This window comes from Haliotis asinina, chromosome 1 (assembly GCF_037392515.1).
Source record: "Haliotis asinina isolate JCU_RB_2024 chromosome 1, JCU_Hal_asi_v2, whole genome shotgun sequence".
Classification (NCBI taxonomy): Eukaryota; Metazoa; Mollusca; class Gastropoda; order Lepetellida; family Haliotidae; genus Haliotis; species Haliotis asinina.
The window spans coordinates 63,171,420-63,191,584 of record NC_090280.1 but is presented as its reverse complement, the minus strand read 5'-3'; the positions used below and the strand labels follow the sequence as shown (position 1 = coordinate 63,191,584).

Sequence of the window (20,165 nt, the reverse complement as noted above, 5' to 3'; positions counted from 1 at the left end):
TGTATGACGGATCTACATAATCATTTATGTACCAGGCATACCAGAAGTTGAAACTAAGGGCAAAGTCTTTCTCCGTCAGGACATGATCAACCAGTTCAGTATATATTCTAAAACTTGATGAGAATGAGAAACGTATGAGAAACGAATGTGTCCATTTCGTAGTTGAGGGTTAAAAGTTTAGTAAGCCTTGCACTTGATTTTATCTCTGTTACCTCACCGTCCAAAATGACGGGAAACAATACTGGCGTTAATGCAGACTAACATGGAACACGTCTATCAAACTACTAGAACGGTATGCAATGGGGTTTCATTCTCACAGATGTAAGTATCTTTTATTGTAGGCTTATACAAATCACCCCAATGAAAATCATTGCACCAAACAAAAAGAGCACGTAAAGACCAACGCGACCAACACATTCTGTTTTTCATATGCTATGTATTTTATTATGATGTACTCATTGTTATTAGTTTAGGAATGACAGAAACCATGACGTCTGGATCTGAGGACGATAGGGACGTCAAAACGATACAAGGCAAAGAAACAAGGAACTGCTTGATTTTGGCTATCACCTTCCTAGCGGCATTCACAGCATTCCATGCTCTTCAGGATCTTCAAAGCAGCCTCAACGAGAAACATGACCTTGGAGTCTTCTCACTTAGTGCAGTGTATGGTGCGTTTGCCATTTCAGGTATGTTGGCACCAACTGTAATACGGTATTTTGGCGTCAAGAAATGTATTATTCTATCGTGGGTGTGTCACTTTATCTACACCGTCTCCAACTTCTACCCAACATTCTACACTCTAATTCCAGCATCACTTATTCTTGGGGGAATTTCTGGCTTCCTCTGGACCAGCCAGAGCACGTACATCACAGTATGTTCTTATTCTTTGGCCAAGAGAACCTCCCAAGAAAGCTACGTCGTTCTGAGTAAATTAACAGGTCTGTTCTACGCCATTTTTCAAACCACACAGATTCCGGGAAATTTGGTGTCATCGTTGGTCCTGAAACTAGGAACGTATGACAATGTAACAACACAAGCTGTCTGTGGAGCTGCCTATTGCCCATTGTCCACTAACGCAACTAGCATTCTGACTCCGGATAAGGGAGTTGTTCATATAATGCTTGGAGTCTTTGTAGCCTGTGATGTACTAGCTCTTCTCATCACCGTGTTCTTTCTCTCTCCTTTACCAAAGAGTGCATGGAGTGCGGAAGCCAGTTTGAAAGACTCTCTGTCTTCCTTCTTTGTGACTGTGTTCACTACGAAGTTCATCTTTCTTGTTCCTATGTTGCTGTACATTGCTGTGGTGGGATCGGTATTCTTTGGAGATTACACAAGGGTGAGTATGTCAGTGTTTACGCATTAAGGAGGAATAATTCCTCCGTGAGGGGACTCAAGGGACCGCGTGGGCAGGTTCGCTCACCTGGTTGATTTGTGTAGATCGATACTAAATAAATGATACTGATCACTAGATTGTCATGTCTGGACTCAATTGTCTAAAGTCCGCCGCCGTATGAAAGTATACCTTCTTGCGGTTTAGGTATAATTCCTCTGGAATTTAGCAAAGTTTTGAAATGCTCTTTAGGCGTGGCAAGTGAATGACTTGTTCAGATGCACCTGCAACGACTACATCGTGACGTCATCGTAGTGGGTGAAACTACTGCGAAACGCCGTTTATCTGCGAATGTCTGACTATATTCATTGCTCGTTTACCATACCTTCTTAATTCTTAATGCGAACGATGTCAACAGAATGACACTTTATGTGTTTTTCTTCTATTATTAACTTTAGCCACTTGTCCCTGTCCCATTCTGATGAAATGATTTTCATTGTAGCATGTAATACTGGTCACAAAAAGAATATCGTGGATGGTTTGAGTTCTTTCTGAACTAGAAAATGCAATAGCAATGGCCAGACACATAGAGAGATCATAAGAAGACGATATAACAAGACGTGTAATGTCCATGGCGTTGACGTTAGTGGTCCAAATGCGGTGTATTGATCTGTACATACACTAACAAGTTTGAGTTTTCCCATACAGATACCACTAAGAACAGCCAACATTGAACATGCATGGATTTGTTCTGTTCAAATAACCACTTACTCTCTTTTCATCTGTGTGCACATACGTTCCAACATTTAGTTTCATTTCCTATGCGCAGATTTATTTTGTGGCTAAGCATTTTTCTTCTGTCAGTGGTAACTGTTCTATCCAGACTGACGAAAATTCAGTGTGAATTCGACACATTGCTTTTTCTGCCAGTGAAAACTCCACAACCTGTTTGACGGAGTTTCACTAGCTTCTTACATGTCATGTTCTACTGCATTGTGTTGGTCAGTCAGTGGTAACTGTAGTACGCTCCAGATTAAGGCAAAGGCACTTTAACACATTACAGGCAATTATTATTGTAGTGTTCAGCCAATGGTAACTCTATAATCCGGATTAATGGAATTTCACCATTACATATTATGTGGAAGTGTTTATAGCCAGTGGTAAGTGTCCTATCCAGATGAATGAAATTTCACTGCAACATGTTACACTTTAATCAAAGCATTGTGTTTTTCAGCCAGTAGTGACTGTACTATCCAGGTTAATGCAAAATTAACTGATATTGATTACATATCAATTATTACATTGTTTTCTTCAGTCGTACATCAGCTGCCCCATTGGGATCCACATGGTCGGGTTTGTCATGGCAGCCTACGGGGCTGCAATTTCGTTTGGAACCTTCGTGTCAAGTCGAGTAGCTAAGTACACTGGACGACATGTGTTATTTGCGATGGCGGCACTGATACATGCTGCTGTCTTTAGTGCACTTTACCTCTGGACGCCAACCGAGACGGATACGAAATATATAATCCTGTTGCCCCTCGGCTGGGCAATGGCTGATAGTATTTTCTTGCCACAGGTAATAGGTAAGTATTTCAGTTTACAATCACCTAACTATAGAAAAGGATAAGACATAGCAATTAATTTAACAGTCTTTCTGAGTTTTTCTTATTTTCTCTTTGAAAAAAGGAGGGGAAGCCGTTAGATTAAAACATAAATGTAGATAGATTATGTAGATTAAGTATTTACAAGAAATGCGTGAAATAAGAGGACTAAATAAACCCTGTGATCACATGATAACCCTGTATGGATCTGAAAGGGCTATCCGATAAATGAAGCATTTTACACAAGGTACATGTCGTCAGCGGTACATATTGTCCGACGACGGTCATATAGCTGGAATATTGCTGTGTTCGGCATTAAACAAACAAATAAGCAAGGAAACAAAACCCAAAACAAATTGTCCGTTAGGCCAGGTATCCGAATAAGCAGGGTTCCACTATACTGAACCATTTCTGTTTTCAGCATTGGTTGCTCTCTACTTCCCCGACAAGAAGGAACCGGCATTCGCAAACGTCCACACATGGATATCCCTTGGTTCAACGTTAACGTTCGCTCTGAGCAGTGTCCTATGTGTTTATGTCAAACTGTACACCCTGTTTGCCCTGTTGGTGACCGGTATAGGGATGTACATTGTGGCAGAAATACTTTACAAAGTTGAAACCAAGAAATACACGAGAATAAATGAATAAAATAGATGATTAGTACACGCATATTAACAGGGACCTTAGCTTCTTTGACATCTTTTTCACTTGATGAAAGCGTAATAAAAAATACACTTGTAATTTTTGTTTTCTCAAAAGAGAGTTTTGCCAACCACGCATCCTTTACTCTTCGTAAAGGAGTAAAATTATGCATCGTTGCTCGTGGAATGTTATATCTCTCATGCCTGGACACACTGCTGTACTTGTAAGCAGGTTGCACATAGGGCCGATGGCCACAGCATTGTACTGAACGAAGAAAAAAGAAAGAAAGATAAAGGAGTAAGAATATAACTGGAAACGTTGGTCGTCATGAAAAGACGGTCTTTGCCATCCACAAACCACCACATTGAGGAGCAACTATATACACCGAAATGATGTGTCTCTTACCGTATAGAAGTTGACACCCATACATTTCCCTTTTTATGTGACTCACTTCTAAATTCCACTCGAAGGTGTGTATTCATTTCGTTTCATGTAAATATCACTGTACGTCGTAAGGCGATGTCCTAAGTATATAGACATACTGACGGTGAAACTGCTATTGTATGGGCGCTTCTTTTCTCTCTTGGGTACGTGCAAAGTATTTTGGGCGTAAATATACTTTTCAAAAAAGGAGAGCTTCATGTTTAATATACGATTAAACTTTAGGGGATACATTGGGTGCTGTTGATATGCTAATAATGAATATTTCGAGAGTGCATCACCTCTTGCATGTCCTTATGACCACTGTTTTATAGTAAAGACAATAATTAGGCCAACAAAAGAAAATACATGCGTACTGTACTGAGTGAAATCGTTCCTAAACCAGCTTGCTGATTAAGACCGCTCTGTAAATTCTCAATCGTCAAATATGCCGTGAACGCTGTGAAAAAGGAACCTGAAAGAACAACGAACTTCTAGTCTTCTTCTCTTAGAAGGGAAGTTTCGGTGGTTCATATTCCTGAGTCACATTGAGCGATGTTTCAGGAACGTTTGACAGAACACTCACGACCATGGTCAATTCAGAATTCAACAAGCATCGCTGATCTTATGCATGGAAGGAAAATTGCAAGTAATGACGTCACTGGGTCACTGATAGTAACCAGTGTATCAAGCGGCCATAACTGCCATACACCTCTCACATCTAATCTCGTCAGTGCTATGCTGGTTGTCAATGTTAAATGTGCTTGATAAGCGGGTTTGTGATAGTTCTGAAGTGAAAATGTATAACTCATATAGTCATTGAAGGTCAAATTACATTTCCAAGTCATATGATACGATGGACTGGTAAGGGGATCTTTTTTATGGTACAAGGGATTTAAATCAATGACCGCCCTTGAGCCTATTTAATCACAGATAGTAATATCAGCTTGGTGAATTATTCCGCTGTATGTTTACAACACGTAGTGATGTCACACTGGAAATAATTGTACTGGAAGTAAAGCAGCTTTTACAGTTTTATCACTTCATGACAGCCTTTAGTGGGAGAAAAAACATTATGATGACAGTCAGTGAAGCTCATTGCATTGTGCATTCAATAAATATGCATCGTCAAAACTGCGGAAATGTCAAATGTATGGATACCAAAGATATCACGCTGCAGATATAAACATTAAATCTAGAGTTGTTCGGTATTTCTTTGAGTGGCATTTAGAAGCTGGGAAGATGAACAGGTGCGATCTTTATTGATAGAAAATCTTTTTGGAAATGCATTCAACGTTTCGGTAAAGATTCCAACAATGTTATTAAACAAGTGAGACATAACGTTATGGACAAGGAGAATATGCCATGAAATGCTGTAAATTTTCTTGCCAACGTTATGTGGCAGACAACAATGATGGTCCAAGACATTTGCTGGATTTCGTGGATTCTTTATTGCCAAAGGAGTAGGTTGTGCTGCAATGAAAAAGTTGAGGAACGTCAAGATATCCTTCCTTCAAGCGTGAAGACATAAGTACTTCATTGTTAATATTTGACTAAACACGTAAGGGAATTGTTCAAGTGAATGTATACTGATTAGAAAATCCACGAATGCTTGTGTTTAGTTTGTTTGTTGTTCAACGCAACATTACAGGTATATGGCATTAGTCTGGAAATAATCGAGTCTGGACCAGACAATCCACTGATCAAAATCATGAGGGATACGGTTATATTTATTAACCAAGTCAGCGGGCACGACCGTCCTATCACCTCTTACGACAAGCAAGGATTGCTGAGGATCAATTCTATATGAATTTCCACCAATCCAGAAATATGAACAGGAAAACACGTCTTGACAATTGGCCAAAAATATTCCATTGTGCGACGGGTAAAATTGCTTTGATGAAGTGTATATTTCACTTCTATACTCAGGGGTGAACTGGTTTTCAGTTAGGAAAAGAGATATGGTGTTGAGGCGTACTTTTGCATTCACTCAGGAGTTGAAACGTGCATGGTTTTAATGACATCACACGTAATATCTGCGGTGACCGTTATTTAAGCCATACATATTTTATCAAGCAACAATGTTACAGATAACTGAAGGCTGGGAAGCGTTTTTTTCAGCAAGATTCATCCAATCGATTTTAAGATGATAACCACGCCATATCTGCAAGAAAATTCACGAACTCCAATAACACATGAGTACAAAATAAACCCTAAATCAACTCTCCCAAATAACCATTAGTCATCTGCGCATGAAATTTTCTTCGTATCCTTTATATTAACATATTTAATGGTCGTTTCTATGTTGTGTGCATAAGTTTACGCTTATCGCGTTAAAATTCAAGCTACACGATGACGATGGCGCTGATAAGTCTCTGTTACGTATGATACATTCCGATGGTTTAGATTCATGATTAATATCTCACACCGTCTGCCAACTATCAACCAAGTCACCGAGGAGCAGTAGTTGTCGCACGTATTCTAAACGAGAATCAGGTTTGTTTTTGATGTATGGATAACGAATTTGTCAATTTTGTAAGTGGTTGCAAGCTTACTAAGCTGTGCAGTTGATTTCATCTTATGCAGATGACGGTGAGCAACGTTGGTGTCAGTGCCGACTGAGGCATAAATATGATTAGCAAACTCGTACACGGTTATTCAGTTAGGTTTCCATCTATTGTGTTGATGTCCTGAGAAATGAATACGCTATTGCTTCGTCATTAGAATCATTTATTATTATTTTTATAGATTTAAATATCCAGTTTAGGTTTATTTATGCAAAAGCATTGCATGCACAAAATAACGGAAAGATAAAAGAATGAAAACACTAGTATGACTCACCAACTTTTCATTTCATGGACTGTTTGTTATCATGATGTACTCTTACTTTTTAATTTAGGAAGAAAAGAAATCATGACGTCTGAGTGTGGGGAAGATAAAAACGACAATACGATACAAGGCAAAGAAACAAGGAACTGCTTGATTTTGGCTTCAGCTTTCCTGGCGGCAGGCTCAGCGTTCAATGCCCTTCAGAACCTTCAAAGCAGCCTCAACGAGAAACATGACCTTGGCGTTTTGTCAGTTAGTGCGGTGTATGGTGCGTATGTGTTCTCGGGTATTTTGGCACCAACTGTAATACGTTATTTTGGCGTCAAGAAATGCATTATTCTATCGTGGGTGTGTCACATCATCTACACCGTCTCCAACTTCTACCCAACATTCTACACACTAATTCCAGCATCACTTCTTCTTGGAGGAATCTCTGGCTTCCTCTGGACCAGCCAGAGCACGTACATCACAGTATGTTCTTATTCTCTGGCCAAGAGAACCTCCCAAGAACTCTACGTTGTTCTCAGTAAATTAACAGGTCTGTTCTTCGCCATTTTTCAAACCACACAGATTCCGGGAAATTTGGTGTCATCGTTGGTCCTGAAACAAGGAACGTATGACAATGTAACAACACAAGCTGTCTGTGGAGCTGCCTATTGTCCGATGTCCACTAACGCAACTAGCATTCTGACTCCGGATGAGGGAGATTTTCATATAATGCTTGGAGTCTTTGTAGCCTGTGATGTACTAGCTCTTCTCATCACCGTGTTCTTTCTCTCTCCTTTACCAAAGAGTGCATGGAGTGCGGAAGCCAGTTTGAAAGACTCTCTTTCTTCCTTCTTTGTGATTGTGTTCACTACGAAGTTCATCTTTCTTGTTCCTATGTTGCTGTACATTGCTGTGGTGATTTCATTCCTCGCTGGAGATTACACAAGGGTGAGTACAGTCAATATTTTCACATGAATAAGGAATAACTCCAATGTCAAACCAACGGTGAAAGTCAGGGTTAGAAATGATCTTCAGCAACAGTCGCCTAGTACAAGAAGCATGTTCTTGTAAGAGGCGACTAACGGGCTGGCTGACTTCGTTGACATGTAGATCGATTATAATGATGTTGATGACTGGACTGTCTAATCCAGACTCAGTTATTTAAAAACCGCCTCCACGCATCTGGAATTTTGTTGAGTGTGGCATTAATCAACATACAATCAATGAATATTGTTTACTCGTTTTTATCAGTTGTGATGGGACCCCTACTAAGTCAAGTGGACAGATCCTCAACCTGAGAATTTCCGGCGAAAGTGAAATATGAACCATTTTCCCTCATTAGTATGTCAGCCAAAATAATTAAAATAAACCACATGATTTTAGATGTTTCAGTTCATTGTCAACCAACAACAGGTATACACACATCTAATACGGCCATCATATCTAAACGATCATGCAATTTTACGTATCAAGGCGTAAAATTCAAAGGTATGCATGCGTAGAAATAAATTGCCACGTCTGATGAAAGAAACTAGAATGTAATAAAGTTAAATGTTTCCTTGTAAATGTTAATAGGTAGATATTGAGATTATATAAAGACGACAGAACTTGTTTAATGTTCATGATATTGAAGTTGAGAATCAAAGAGTGGTCAAGTTTATGGATATGCACAATGTTATTAGAATGTGGTTTTTTGTCAGTTAGAATGTCACATTTGATTGACTTTTAGTTGTTATTGGTCACACGCTTTAAAGCGTTGGGTGTTGCTTTGAACTCACACTTTGAACTTTCGTTTGTGTATTTTCATTAGTTACGATTGGACAGGGGAGTTACCTCACTGTTGTTTTGGCTTCCTGTCGGATTGTGGAATGTGTGATCAATTTATTGATGGTTGTAGTGTGGCATGTTTTGTTAGAATTACCTACAACTGTATACCGGGTATATAAGGGGTGGTTTCTGAGACGTATGAGAGACTACTACTTACACTCACACTCATCTCTCTGCTAACATCAACGTTTCAAGACTGACCGCTCTACTGGTCCTCGTCTATATTGAACTTTCAACATCTGTGAACAATTTTAATAAGTGCATCTGTCTTTAATGGCAATATAAATACTTTGGTGAGTTAATATTTTAGATTTGTGACCCACTATTTAGAATTTTGATCCAAGAGTATTGTAGTATAAATATGTACTGTCATTCATTGTAATACACTGTATTATTCAATATACAATTGAATAGGATCGACTTGTCTATGTTTCTGTTTTGCTGGTTTAAAGGGGACTGACGAGCCTTTTTATCAGTAGTTTCTAATCCACAATTACATGCACAAACGAGTTGCATTTGCCCATACCTAAACCAATAAAGCCACGAAACATAGAAGCGCCAATGCTAACTGTTCTATCTAGATCAACGGAATTTCACTAATATATTACATGCCAATTTTTATTGCATTTTTCACTTCAGACAATAGTAACGTCAAGTGCTGTCTGTACTATTCAGACGGAAACGTACTGTAATTGATCACGTGTCAATAATTACCTTGTTTTCTTCAGTCGTACATCAACTGCCCCATTGGGATCCACATGGTCGGGTTTGTCATGGCAGCCTACGGGGGTGCTTGTTCATTCGGAACCTTCGTGTCAAGTCGAGTAGCTAAGTACACTGGACGACATGTGTTATTTGCGATGGCGGCACTGATACATGCTGCTGTCTTTACTACACTCTATCTCTGGACGCCAAAGGAGACGGATACGAAATATATAATCCTGTTGCCCCTCGGCTGGGCAATGGCTGATAGTATTTCCTTGCCACAAGTAATAGGTAAGTATTTCAGTTTACAATCACCTAACTATAGGCAGGAATAAGGCATGACAATCAATTTAACAGTCTTTCTGATTTTTACTTATTTCCACTTTCAGAGGAGAAAGGTAAGCTTTTAGGTTAAAACATAAATGTAGATAGACTGTGAAAGTATACAAAAGAAATACGTGAAATAAGAGGATTAAATAAACACTGTCATCACATGAAATCAGGCCATTTGGTGTTGATGAATTACAAAACAATATTAATCATCGTCAAATGTGGTGGCGGTGAAATAAGCGGGACATTAAAGTGTATATTAGGTAACTGAAATTCCCTGTATGGATCCGAAAGGGCTATCCGATAAACGAAGCATTTAACACAATGTACATGTCGTCAGCGGTACATATTGTCCGACGACGGTCATGTAGCTGGAATGTTGCTGTGTTCGGCATTAAAGAAACAAACACACAAACAAGACCCAAAACAAATTGTCAGTTAGGTCATAATGTCCGAATAAGCAGGGTTCCTCTACATTGAACCATTTCTGTTTTCAGCATTGGTTGCTCTCTACTTCCCCGACAAGAAGGAACCGGCATTCGCAAACGTCCACACATGGATATCCCTTGGTTCAACGTTAACGTTCGCTCTGAGCAGTGTCCTATGTGCTTATGTCAAACTGTACACCCTGTTTGCCCTGTTGGTGACCGGTATAGGGATGTACATAGTGGCAGAAATACTTTACAAAGTTGAAACCAAGGAATACACGAGAATAAATGAATAAAATAGATGATTAGTACACTCATATTAACAGGGACCTTAGCTTCTTTGACATCTTTTTCACTTGATGAAAGCGTAATACAGAATGCACGTGTAATTTTTGCTTTTCTCAAAAGAGTTTTGCCAACCATGGATCCTCTACTCTTTGTAAAGGAGTAAAATTATGCATCGTTGCTCGTGGAATGTTACATCTCTCATGCCTGGACACACCTGTACAAACATTCTGTATAACATTTTGCACATTTACTATATACTGTATAATTAGGCATTATTGACTGTTGAAGTATGTATCTCTCGAGCCTAGATATTCATGTATAAATATTCAGTAAACCGTCAAATAGCCTTCTGCATTTTGTAATGACCACGTTGTAGATAGTGCCGATGGCCCACACCATTGTACTGAATGGAGAGAAGAGAAAGGAAGATAAAGGAGTAAGAATATAACTGGAAACGTTGGTCGTCATGAAAAGACGGTCTTTGCCATCCACAAACCACCACATTGAGGAGCAACTATATGCTCCAAAATGATGTGTCTCTTGACGGGCAGAAGTTGACACCCATACATTTCCCTTTTATGTGAATCACTCCTAAATTCCACTCGAAGGTGTGTATTCATCTCGTTTCATCTAAATATTACTGTACGTCATAAGGCGATGTCCTAAGCACAGGCGCCCACCGCGGGTCGGAAAAATCGATAAACTAAGTCCCGGTTTACTATCCAACCCCCTTACTATATAAACTATAAAGGTGCATCACCAAATCACGGCGACGTGATCGAAAACAGGACCATTTCGCACTCTTCATTGAATACATCGTATTTTAAAAGTCTCACGAGTATCAGAAGCTTCTGTCCACATTTCTGATGTGTGTGGGAGGCATGTACACAGGCCTTCCGAGGGGATGCACTTGTTGATTTTTATGAAATCGCCAAAGACCGAGTTGCAGTGCCGGAAGTATACAAAACTAGGTCGTGAAAACTAGGTCCGGGAATCTGATTGGCTAACACTATTGCGTACAAAACACACCCACCCACGTGAAGTTGCAGTTTGCATTATTAACCAATCAGATTCCCGGAGGTGATAAAGCATGTCGCTTACGATCTAGTATCTTAGTTCTCAATCGTCAAATATGCCGTGAACGCTGTAAAAAGGAACCTGAAAGAACAACGAACTTCTAGTCGTCTTCTCTTAGAAGGGAAGTTTTAGTGGTTCATATTCCTGAGTCACACTGAGCGATGTTTCAGGAACGTTTGACAGAACACTCACGACCATGGTCAATTCAGAATTCAACAAGCATCGCTGATCTTATGCATGGAAGGAAAATTGCAAGTAATGACGTCACTGGGTCACTGATAGTAACCAGTGTATCAAGCGGCCATAACTGCCATACACCTCTCACATCTAATCTCGTCAGTGCTATGCTGGTTGTCAATGTTAAATGTGCTTGATAAGCGGGTTTGTGATAGTTCTGAAGTGAAAATGCATAACTCATATAGTCATTGAAAGTCAAATTACATTTCCGAGTCATATGACACAATAGGCTGGTAAGGGGATCTTTTTTATGGTACAAGGGATTTAAATCAATGATCGCCCTTGAGCCTATTTAATCACAGATAGTAATATCGGCTTGATGAATTATTCCGCTGTATGTTTACAGCACGTAGTGATGCCACACTGGAAATAATTGTACTGGAAGTAAAGCAGCTTTTACAGTTTTATCACTTCATGACAGCCTTTAGTGGGAGAAAAAACATTATGATGACAGTCAGTGAAGCTCATTGCATTGTACATTCAATAAATCTGCATCGTCAAAACTGCGGAAATGTCAAATGCATGGGTACCAAAGATATCACGCTGCAGATATAAACATTAAATCTAGAGTTGTTCGGTATTTCTTTGAGTGACATTTAGAAGTTGGGAAGATGAACAGGTGCGATCTTTACTGATAGAAATTCTTTTTAGAAATGGATTCAACGTTTCGGTCCCAACAGTCTTATCAAGCAAGTGAAACATAACGTTATGGACAAGGAGAATATGCCATGAAATGCTGTAAAATTTTATCACTTAATGTCAACGTTATGTGGCAGAATACAATGATGGTCCAAGACATTTGCTGGATTTCGTGGATTCTTTATTGCCAAAGCTGCAATGAAAAAGTTGAGGAACGTCAAGATATCCTTCCTTCAAGCGTGAAGACATATTTACGTGTTAATATTTGACTAAACACGTAAGGGAATTGTTCAAGTGAATGTATACTGATTAGAAAATCCACGAATGCTTGTGTTTAGTTTGTTTGTTGTTTAACGCAACATTACAGGTATATGACATTGGTCTGGAAATAATCGAGTCTGGACCAGACAATCCACTGATCAAAATCATGAGGGATACGGTTATATTTATTAACCAAGTCATCTTACTCCGTTTATCACCTCTTACGACAAGCAAGGATTGCTGAAGACCAGTTCTATATGAATTTCCACCAATCCAGAAATATGAACAGGAAAACACGTCTTGATAATTGGCCAAAAATATTTCACGTTGTGCGGCGGGTAAAATTACTTTGACGAATTATATATTTCACTTCTATACTCAGAGTGAACTGTTTTTCAGTTGAGAAAAGAGATATGGTGTTGAGGCGTACTTTTGCATTCACTCGGAAGGTGAAACATGCATGGTTTTCATGACATCACAGATAATATCTGCGGTGACAGTTACTCAAGCCATACATATGTTATCAAGCAACAATGTTACAGATAAACGAAGGCTGTGAAGCGTTTTTTTTTCAGCAAGATTCATCCAATCGATTTAAGTTGATAACCACGCCATATCTGTAAGAACATTCTTCAACTACAATAACACGTGGGCACAAAACAAACCCTAAATGAACCCTCACAACTAACCATTAGCCATCTGCGCATGAAATTTTCTTCGTATCCTTTATATTTACATATTTAATGGTCGTTCCCATGTTGTGTGCGTAGGTTAATGCTTACCTAGTTATTTCACGCTACGTGATGACGATGGCGCTGATAAGTCTCTGTTACGCATGATACATTCCGATGGTTTAGATTCATGATTAATATCTCACACCGTCTGCCAACTATCAACCAAGTCACCGAGGAGTAGTTGTCGCACATATTCTAAACGAGAATCAGGCTTGTTTTTTGTGTGAGAAAAACGAATTTGTCCATTTTGTAAGTGGTTAGAAGCTTACTAAGCTGTGCAGTTGGTTTCATCTTATGCAGATGCTCAACGTTGGTGTCAGTGCCGACTGAGACACATATATGATTAGCAAACTCGTACGCGGTTATTCAGTTAGGCTTCGATCTATTGTGCTGATGTCCTGAGAGATGAATACGGTATTGTTTCGTCATTAAAATAATTTATTATCATTCTTATAGATTTAAATATCCAGTTTAGGTTTATTGATGCAAAGACATTGCAGGCACAAAATAGAAAGAAAGAAAATAGAATGCAAACCCCAACTTTTCATTTCATGGACTGTTTGTTATCATGATGTACTCTTACTTTTTAATTTAGGAAGAAAATAAATCATGACGTCTGAGTGTGAGGAAGATAGGAACGACAATACGATACAAGGCAAAGAAACAAGGAAACATGACCTTGGTGTTTTGTCATTTTGTGCGGTGTATGGTTCGTTTGTATTCTCAGGTATTTTTGGCACCAACTGTAATACGGTATTTTGGCGTCAAGAAATGCATTATTCTATCGTGGGTGTGTCACATCATCTACACCGTCTCCAACTTCTACCCAACATTCTACACTCTAATTCCAGCATCACTTCCTCTTGGAGGAATCTCTGGCTTCCTCTGGACCAGCCAGAGCACGTACATCACAGTATTTTCTTATTCTCTGGCCAACAGAACGTCGCAAGATACATCACAATGATGTTGGTGACTGGATTTTCTAATCCAGACGCAATTACTTACAAACCGCCACCATATAGCTGGAATTATGTTGAGTGTGGCAATTATCAACAAACAATCAATGGATATTGTTTTCCTCTTTTTATCAGTTATGATGGGAACCCATTAGATCAAGTGGGTAGATCCTCAACCTGGAATATGGGAATATCCATGTATCTTTAGTTAAACTGCCTTTTCAGTGGTAGATATTTTTCATAGTGGTGATCCGAACCATTCTCCCTCATTAGTATATCAGGCAAAATAATTAAAATGCACGACAGAGTGAGTTTAGATGTTTCAATTCATTGTAAAGCAACAATAGATATACACAAATCTATTACGGCAGTCATATCTAAAAGATCGTGCAATTCTAACTTCCAAGGTGTAGAATTAAAATGTATGCATGCGTAAGAAATATAATGCTACGTCTGATCAAAACGCCAGTTCAAGAGAAAACAAACTGTTTTGGTGAGTTAGTGAGTTTAGTTTTACGCCGCACTCAGCAATATTGCAGCTATATGGCGGCAGTCTGTACATAATCGAGTCTGGACCAGACAATCCAGTGATCAACAGTATGAGCATCGATCTGCACAATTGGGAACCGATGACATGTGTCAACCAAGCGAGGCTGACCACCGATCCCGTTAGTCAAACTGTTTTAAGGAAATGTAACAAAATTAAATGTTTCCATGTAAATATTAATAAGTAGATATCGGGAATATATGAAGACGACAATGCTTGTTTAATGTTCATGACATTTAAGGTGAGAATTGTTTTTGTGAGTTAAAATGTCACACTGATTGACTTTTAGTTGTTATTGGTCACAAAAGTTTAAAGCGTTGAGTGTGGATTTGAACTCACACTTTGACCTTTCGTTTGTATATTTTCACTAATTCAGATTGGGCAGGGGAATTACCTCACTGTTGTTTTTGCTTCTGGTCGGATTGTGCAGCCTGTAACTTCTTTCTAGAAGGTTCTAGTGTGGCATGTTTGTGTTAGAATTCTTTAGAACCGCACACCAAGGGATGGTTTCTGAGACCTATGAGAGAGTACTACTTACATTTACACTCATCTTTGTGCTAACATCAACGTTTCAAAACTGACCGCTCAAGTGCTCCGCGTCTACATTGAAGTTTCAACAACTGTCAATAATTTTTAATATGTACGTCTGTTTTTTTAAAAGGGAGTATAGATACTTTGGTGAGTTGGTATTTTAGTTTTGTGATCCAATATTTAGAATTTTGATCCAGTAGTATTGTAACGTAAATATGTACTGTCATTCATCGTAATACATTGTATTATTGAATATACAATTGAATATGATAGCATCGTCTGATTTTGCTGGTTTAATGGTGACTCACGAGCCTTTTTTCAGTAGTTTCTAAACCACAACGACATGCACAAACGCTTTGCATTTGACCATGCCGAAACCAGTAAGGCAACGAAACGCAGAAGCGCCAGTGGTAACTGTTCTATCTGGAACAACGGAATTTCACTAATACATTGCATGCCATTTTTAATGCATTTTTTACTTCAGTCAATAGTAGCAAAGTTACACATCTTCCAGTGCTGAATACTATTCACACTAACGGACACGTACTGTAATTGATTACAGGTCAATGCTAATATTGTTTTCTTCAGTCGTACATCAGCTGCCCCATTGGGATCCACATGGTCGGGTTTGTCATGGCAGCCTGCGGGGTTGCAAGTTCATTTGGAACCTTCGTGTCAAGTCGAGTAGCTACGTACACTAGACGACATGTGTTATTTGCGATGGCGGCACTGATACATGCTGCTGTCTTCACTACACTTTACCTCTGGACGCCAAAGGAGACGGATACGAAATATGTAATCCTGTTGCCTCTCGGCTGGGCAATGGCTGATAGTATTTTCTTGCCACAGGTAATAGGTAAGTACAGTTTTTCAGTATTTCAGTTTACAATCAACTATAGACAATAATAAGACATGACAATCAATATAACAGTCATACTCACTGAGACATAATTTGTTTTTGAAAGATGAAAAGGAAGGCTTTGGATTAAACCATAAGTGTACATAGACTATGAATACCTATAATAGTAAAAGGAAAATTGAAAATCAGAATTATAGTGTTAGCGCTGTGTGACTAATTGCAAAACAAGTGTGGACACGGTCAAGTAAGCTGGACAGAATAGCAATGCATTTATTACTGAATTGAAATTAGCTGTGCGGATCCGCATACCGGTTTTCCCGACAGTTGAATCCTTTTATGCAGGATATACATGTATTACCATTACATATTGTCTGATAGCTAGAACATTGCTACGCAAAGAAAGAAACATTGTCCAGGTGTGCGAATAAGCAGGGTTCCAACGTATTGCACCATTTATATTTTCAGCATTGATTGCTCTCTACTTCCCAGACAAGAAAGAACCAGTATTCGCAAACGCCCATGCTTGGCTATGTCTTGATTCGACGTTGACGTTCGCCTTTAGCAGTGTCCTATATGTTTATGCCAAACTGTACATCATGTTTACCCTGTTGGTGACCGGTATAGGGATGTACATAGTGGCACAAAAACTTTACAAAATGGAAACCGAGAAATACACGAGAATAAATGAATAAAATAGATGATCGACGTGCTCATATTAACTAAAATTAAAGACTTTATCTTCTTTCAATTAAAGAACACACATTTCTGTTAACACTTCAAACAAGGGTAAAATCACCCAAACTTATAAGTTGCCATTCATACATTATCCGATGAAGGAATAAGACTGCATTGTGTTATACTTTCCAATATGTTCCTTGTAGTTAACATCACATAAGTTGACATCCGTAAATTTTCCCTGTTATCTGAATTCCTTCTAGATGCCCCATAAAAATGTATGTTCATATTGTATTTTGATAAATTTGTTTTACGACGGAATCTGATCTCTTAAAGAGATCTATAGTGACGAGACAGTGACTGTTTAGGGAGCCCGATGAAGGATTAGAAATACTATACTCTGAAACGATGTGTTCGTTCATAATGGAAGTTAACAGATCTCCATGTTACGTGAATAACTTCTACGCGCAATTCAAAGACGTATACAATGGAAGCTGTCAAAGCCGGGATATGACAAATATCAAGCAAGTTGTCAACACCAGCATAAAATCTCAGTCTCGTCCGTGGCATGTAGAATTTACCATCAGCTCTATAATCCGACATGTTGTCTAAACCGGATTATTTCTTGATGACAGCCGGTTTAGACAGCTTGCACTGTATTTATATCGTGGCATTCATAAGGTGCCTTTCCTGCTTTCTTGGTATATTTCCGAGGATGTTCTTTTGCACTGATGGTGTATGTTGTTATGGAACCAGATACCTTCTGATCTCTGCTTGTATTAATTCCAGACATACATGTAAATACATTTCTCATTATGTGATGAAACATATATTGTACTGTATAAGAAGCAGGTACACTGTGTAACCTGGCTACGGTCGTAAGAAATAAACGCATGGAGTTACTGTTCAGAACCAGTCTTCAGCTGCTGATGCTTGTAAGAGACTATCAACGGGATAAAGCCCTGATACCACGGAACACACTTAAGGCTGAGTTTTGACTTATGCTAGTGTTCTTAGTTAAATTTAAGAAAATGAATGTCTCAGAATGAATTGAAATCGATATTATACTTAAGCATTGTTGACAATTTGAGTATGGTGCATTGATTACTATAGTTGTTTGGGCTTTTCATTGTAAAAATGCAGTTGAGTTAAAAAATCAGTTGTTTCATATTTTCAAATTCAGTGTAAGATGTGAGTAAATACTTAAGTTTGTTTCGACAAATCGAGGGCAGCTTATGCTGCTGATCACTATATAATGTCCGGTCCATTCTCAATTATTTACAGATCACGGCCATTCAGCCGAGATATTGCAAAATTGTCAAAAGAGCCCCAAACCGCAATGCTTACGAAATGCTTATGAGTATATTCAATCAAATGGGCAAAGGCGATACGTATTACAAAAGACGACTGCATTAGGCAGTGTCCGGGTTATGATTATACAGGTGAGCAGGTTAGGCGGCTGACTTTGTGTGCTGGCGACTAGGTGCCAAACTCCGAGGATGTGGGTTCGAAATCCGAACGGGACTTAACTCAGAAAAGTACTATTTTTTACATACTTATCATAGCTGAAAGCCAACAATTGCCCCAGCGCTCTCCGATGCGCTCAGTCTCTCTACTTATACCACAGAGAAGAGAGACGACACTGCACGTAACTGGGTCGCGACCCCCACAGGCCACGTGACCCCTTGACGCATCATTCCTTTTTAAGAGATTGTCGACGACAGGCCATTTTGTCTCAGTCTGTAAAATTCGCTCTCTACCTGCTTATTACTGAGGGATTTGCACTCTTTTTGGGTTCCAGCACGTGGCTATTACCCCCTACTTTGGGAAGGTTTACTAGGATTGGTGTTTAAATTATTGACTAATTAATCCTTCATTAGTCTCAGGTAGCTTTGACCCACTTTTTCACTTGTCCGACAGGTAGCTACCATCCCGGATTGCACGTGTGTCCCGGGCACGGGCAGGTTTGAGCGGGGGTCACGCACCGACGGATCCTCCGGTCCTGGAGCTTCCGACTTCCGACCGAACCCTCCGTGGTACCGAACCAACCTTCCGGATTTATTTCCGCAACACAGCTCATTATGGCACGGGGGATTCCTCCAGCATCTCTCCTTCACCTTCTCCGGACAGAAGGAGGAGGACAAAAAGATCCAAAAGTGAGTAGGTTGAACGAAGTTTCTCTGACCGCTAGGGTACTCGACTCAGTGAGTCGTCTCGAGCCTTCTAGCGAGGGTAAGGGGTTTTGTGCTGACACTGCTTCCCTTTGCCAGATAGCGGACTATCTGGTCCACCTACGTGCCGCAAGCGCCCTCAAGGCCTCTTCCATCAACACCAACCTGTTCGTCATCAGGAAACGGTCCCATGGGTTGGATGTGGCGGTACTCAAGAGGCTCATTAAGAGCTTCAGGCAGGCAGACGGCAGACGCAAATCCAGGGCCCCCGAGTGGGACCTGAGCATAGTCCTGAACCACCTTAAGTCGGACTTTTATGAGACCCTAGAGGTCAAGACGGCCTTTCTGGTAGCTATGGCTAGGATCAGCAGACGAACTCGGCCGCACATCCCCTCTTTGACTCCACTGGTGGACCCCAATGAGGATGGAGCGCCTGCATTGTGTCCGGTCATGGCGCTGCGGATATACACCGACTGCACCCGCACACTGAGACGGGGTCGACGCAGGTTGTTTCTTCCTCATTCCCAACGGAGCACGAGGAAAATAGACAAAAGGGCACTGGGAGTCTACCTCCACTCAGCGGTGATAGAAGCCTACAAGGCTGCTGACCTCCCAGCACCCATGAAAACCTACCCACATACAATCAGGGCGGCATCGGCTACCTTGGTATACCACAGCAATATTGCTGTGACAGACATCCTCGTCGGGTGTTTCTGGAGGTCAAGGTCAGTCTTTGCCGACCACTATTTGAGGAAAGTATCAAATGAGGATTTGGCGAGAGTGTCCCGGTTAGGACCCCAGGTCTTTGCGCAGCAGCCAGGGAATGAGGTGTCAAGGGGTCACGTGACTTGTGGGGGTCGCGACTCAGTTACGTACAGGGTCGTCTCTCTTCTCTGTGGTATAAGTAGAGAGATTGAGCGCATCGGGGAGCGCTGGGGCAATTGTTGGCTTTCAACTAGGTAAGTATAAAAAATAACATTTAATCAAAAATGCCCAAGAATTTGTACTTTACGGAGAAAGTGTAAACCCAAATATTGCATATGCTAGTGTCCGGGTTGGCGGAGAATCACTTTATGCCACGTAAGTA

At 40.0% G+C, this 20,165-nt stretch overlaps 3 protein-coding genes across 3 annotated transcripts; all 3 read left to right on the top strand.

The window, feature by feature from the left end:
* The first annotated feature begins 487 nt into the window (after window positions 1-487).
* Window positions 488-3,582, top strand: LOC137281773 (protein unc-93 homolog A-like). Its single transcript, XM_067813388.1, has 3 exons — window positions 488-1,339; window positions 2,649-2,916; window positions 3,356-3,582. The coding sequence occupies exons 1-3, from the start codon at window positions 488-490 to the stop codon at window positions 3,580-3,582; spliced, it is 1,347 nt and encodes a 448-aa protein (XP_067669489.1).
* A 3,327-nt stretch (window positions 3,583-6,909) lies between these two features.
* LOC137281766 (protein unc-93 homolog A-like) lies at window positions 6,910-10,399 on the top strand. The gene is made up of 3 exons (XM_067813374.1): window positions 6,910-7,761; window positions 9,369-9,636; window positions 10,173-10,399. Exons 1-3 carry the CDS (start codon window positions 6,910-6,912, stop codon window positions 10,397-10,399), a joined length of 1,347 nt encoding a protein of 448 aa, XP_067669475.1.
* Window positions 10,400-10,776: 377 nt separating this feature from the next.
* Window positions 10,777-16,924, top strand: LOC137274346 (protein unc-93 homolog A-like). Its single transcript, XM_067807499.1, has 3 exons — window positions 10,777-10,827; window positions 15,962-16,229; window positions 16,698-16,924. Exons 1-3 carry the CDS (start codon window positions 10,777-10,779, stop codon window positions 16,922-16,924), a joined length of 546 nt encoding a protein of 181 aa, XP_067663600.1.
* The last annotated feature ends 3,241 nt before the right edge of the window (window positions 16,925-20,165 follow it).

What these genes read in the sequence shown, in the direction of transcription:
- LOC137281773 (XM_067813388.1), top strand. Translation starts at nt 488, where the DNA reads ATGACGTCTGGATCTGAGGACGATAGGGACGTCAAAACGATACAAGGC. An exon ending in TCTTTGGAGATTACACAAGG is followed by an intron (nt 1,340 to 2,648) that starts GTGAGTATGTCA and finishes TGTTTTCTTCAG; the next exon opens with TCGTACATCAGCTGCCCCAT. An exon ending in TTTCTTGCCACAGGTAATAG is followed by an intron (nt 2,917 to 3,355) that starts GTAAGTATTTCA and finishes TTCTGTTTTCAG; the next exon opens with CATTGGTTGCTCTCTACTTC.
- LOC137281766 (XM_067813374.1), top strand. Translation starts at nt 6,910, where the DNA reads ATGACGTCTGAGTGTGGGGAAGATAAAAACGACAATACGATACAAGGC. An exon ending in TCGCTGGAGATTACACAAGG is followed by an intron (nt 7,762 to 9,368) that starts GTGAGTACAGTC and finishes TGTTTTCTTCAG; the next exon opens with TCGTACATCAACTGCCCCAT. An exon ending in TTCCTTGCCACAAGTAATAG is followed by an intron (nt 9,637 to 10,172) that starts GTAAGTATTTCA and finishes TTCTGTTTTCAG; the next exon opens with CATTGGTTGCTCTCTACTTC.
- LOC137274346 (XM_067807499.1), top strand. Translation starts at nt 10,777, where the DNA reads ATGGCCCACACCATTGTACTGAATGGAGAGAAGAGAAAGGAAGATAAA. An exon ending in AGAGAAAGGAAGATAAAGGA is followed by an intron (nt 10,828 to 15,961) that starts GTAAGAATATAA and finishes TGTTTTCTTCAG; the next exon opens with TCGTACATCAGCTGCCCCAT. An exon ending in TTTCTTGCCACAGGTAATAG is followed by an intron (nt 16,230 to 16,697) that starts GTAAGTACAGTT and finishes TTATATTTTCAG; the next exon opens with CATTGATTGCTCTCTACTTC.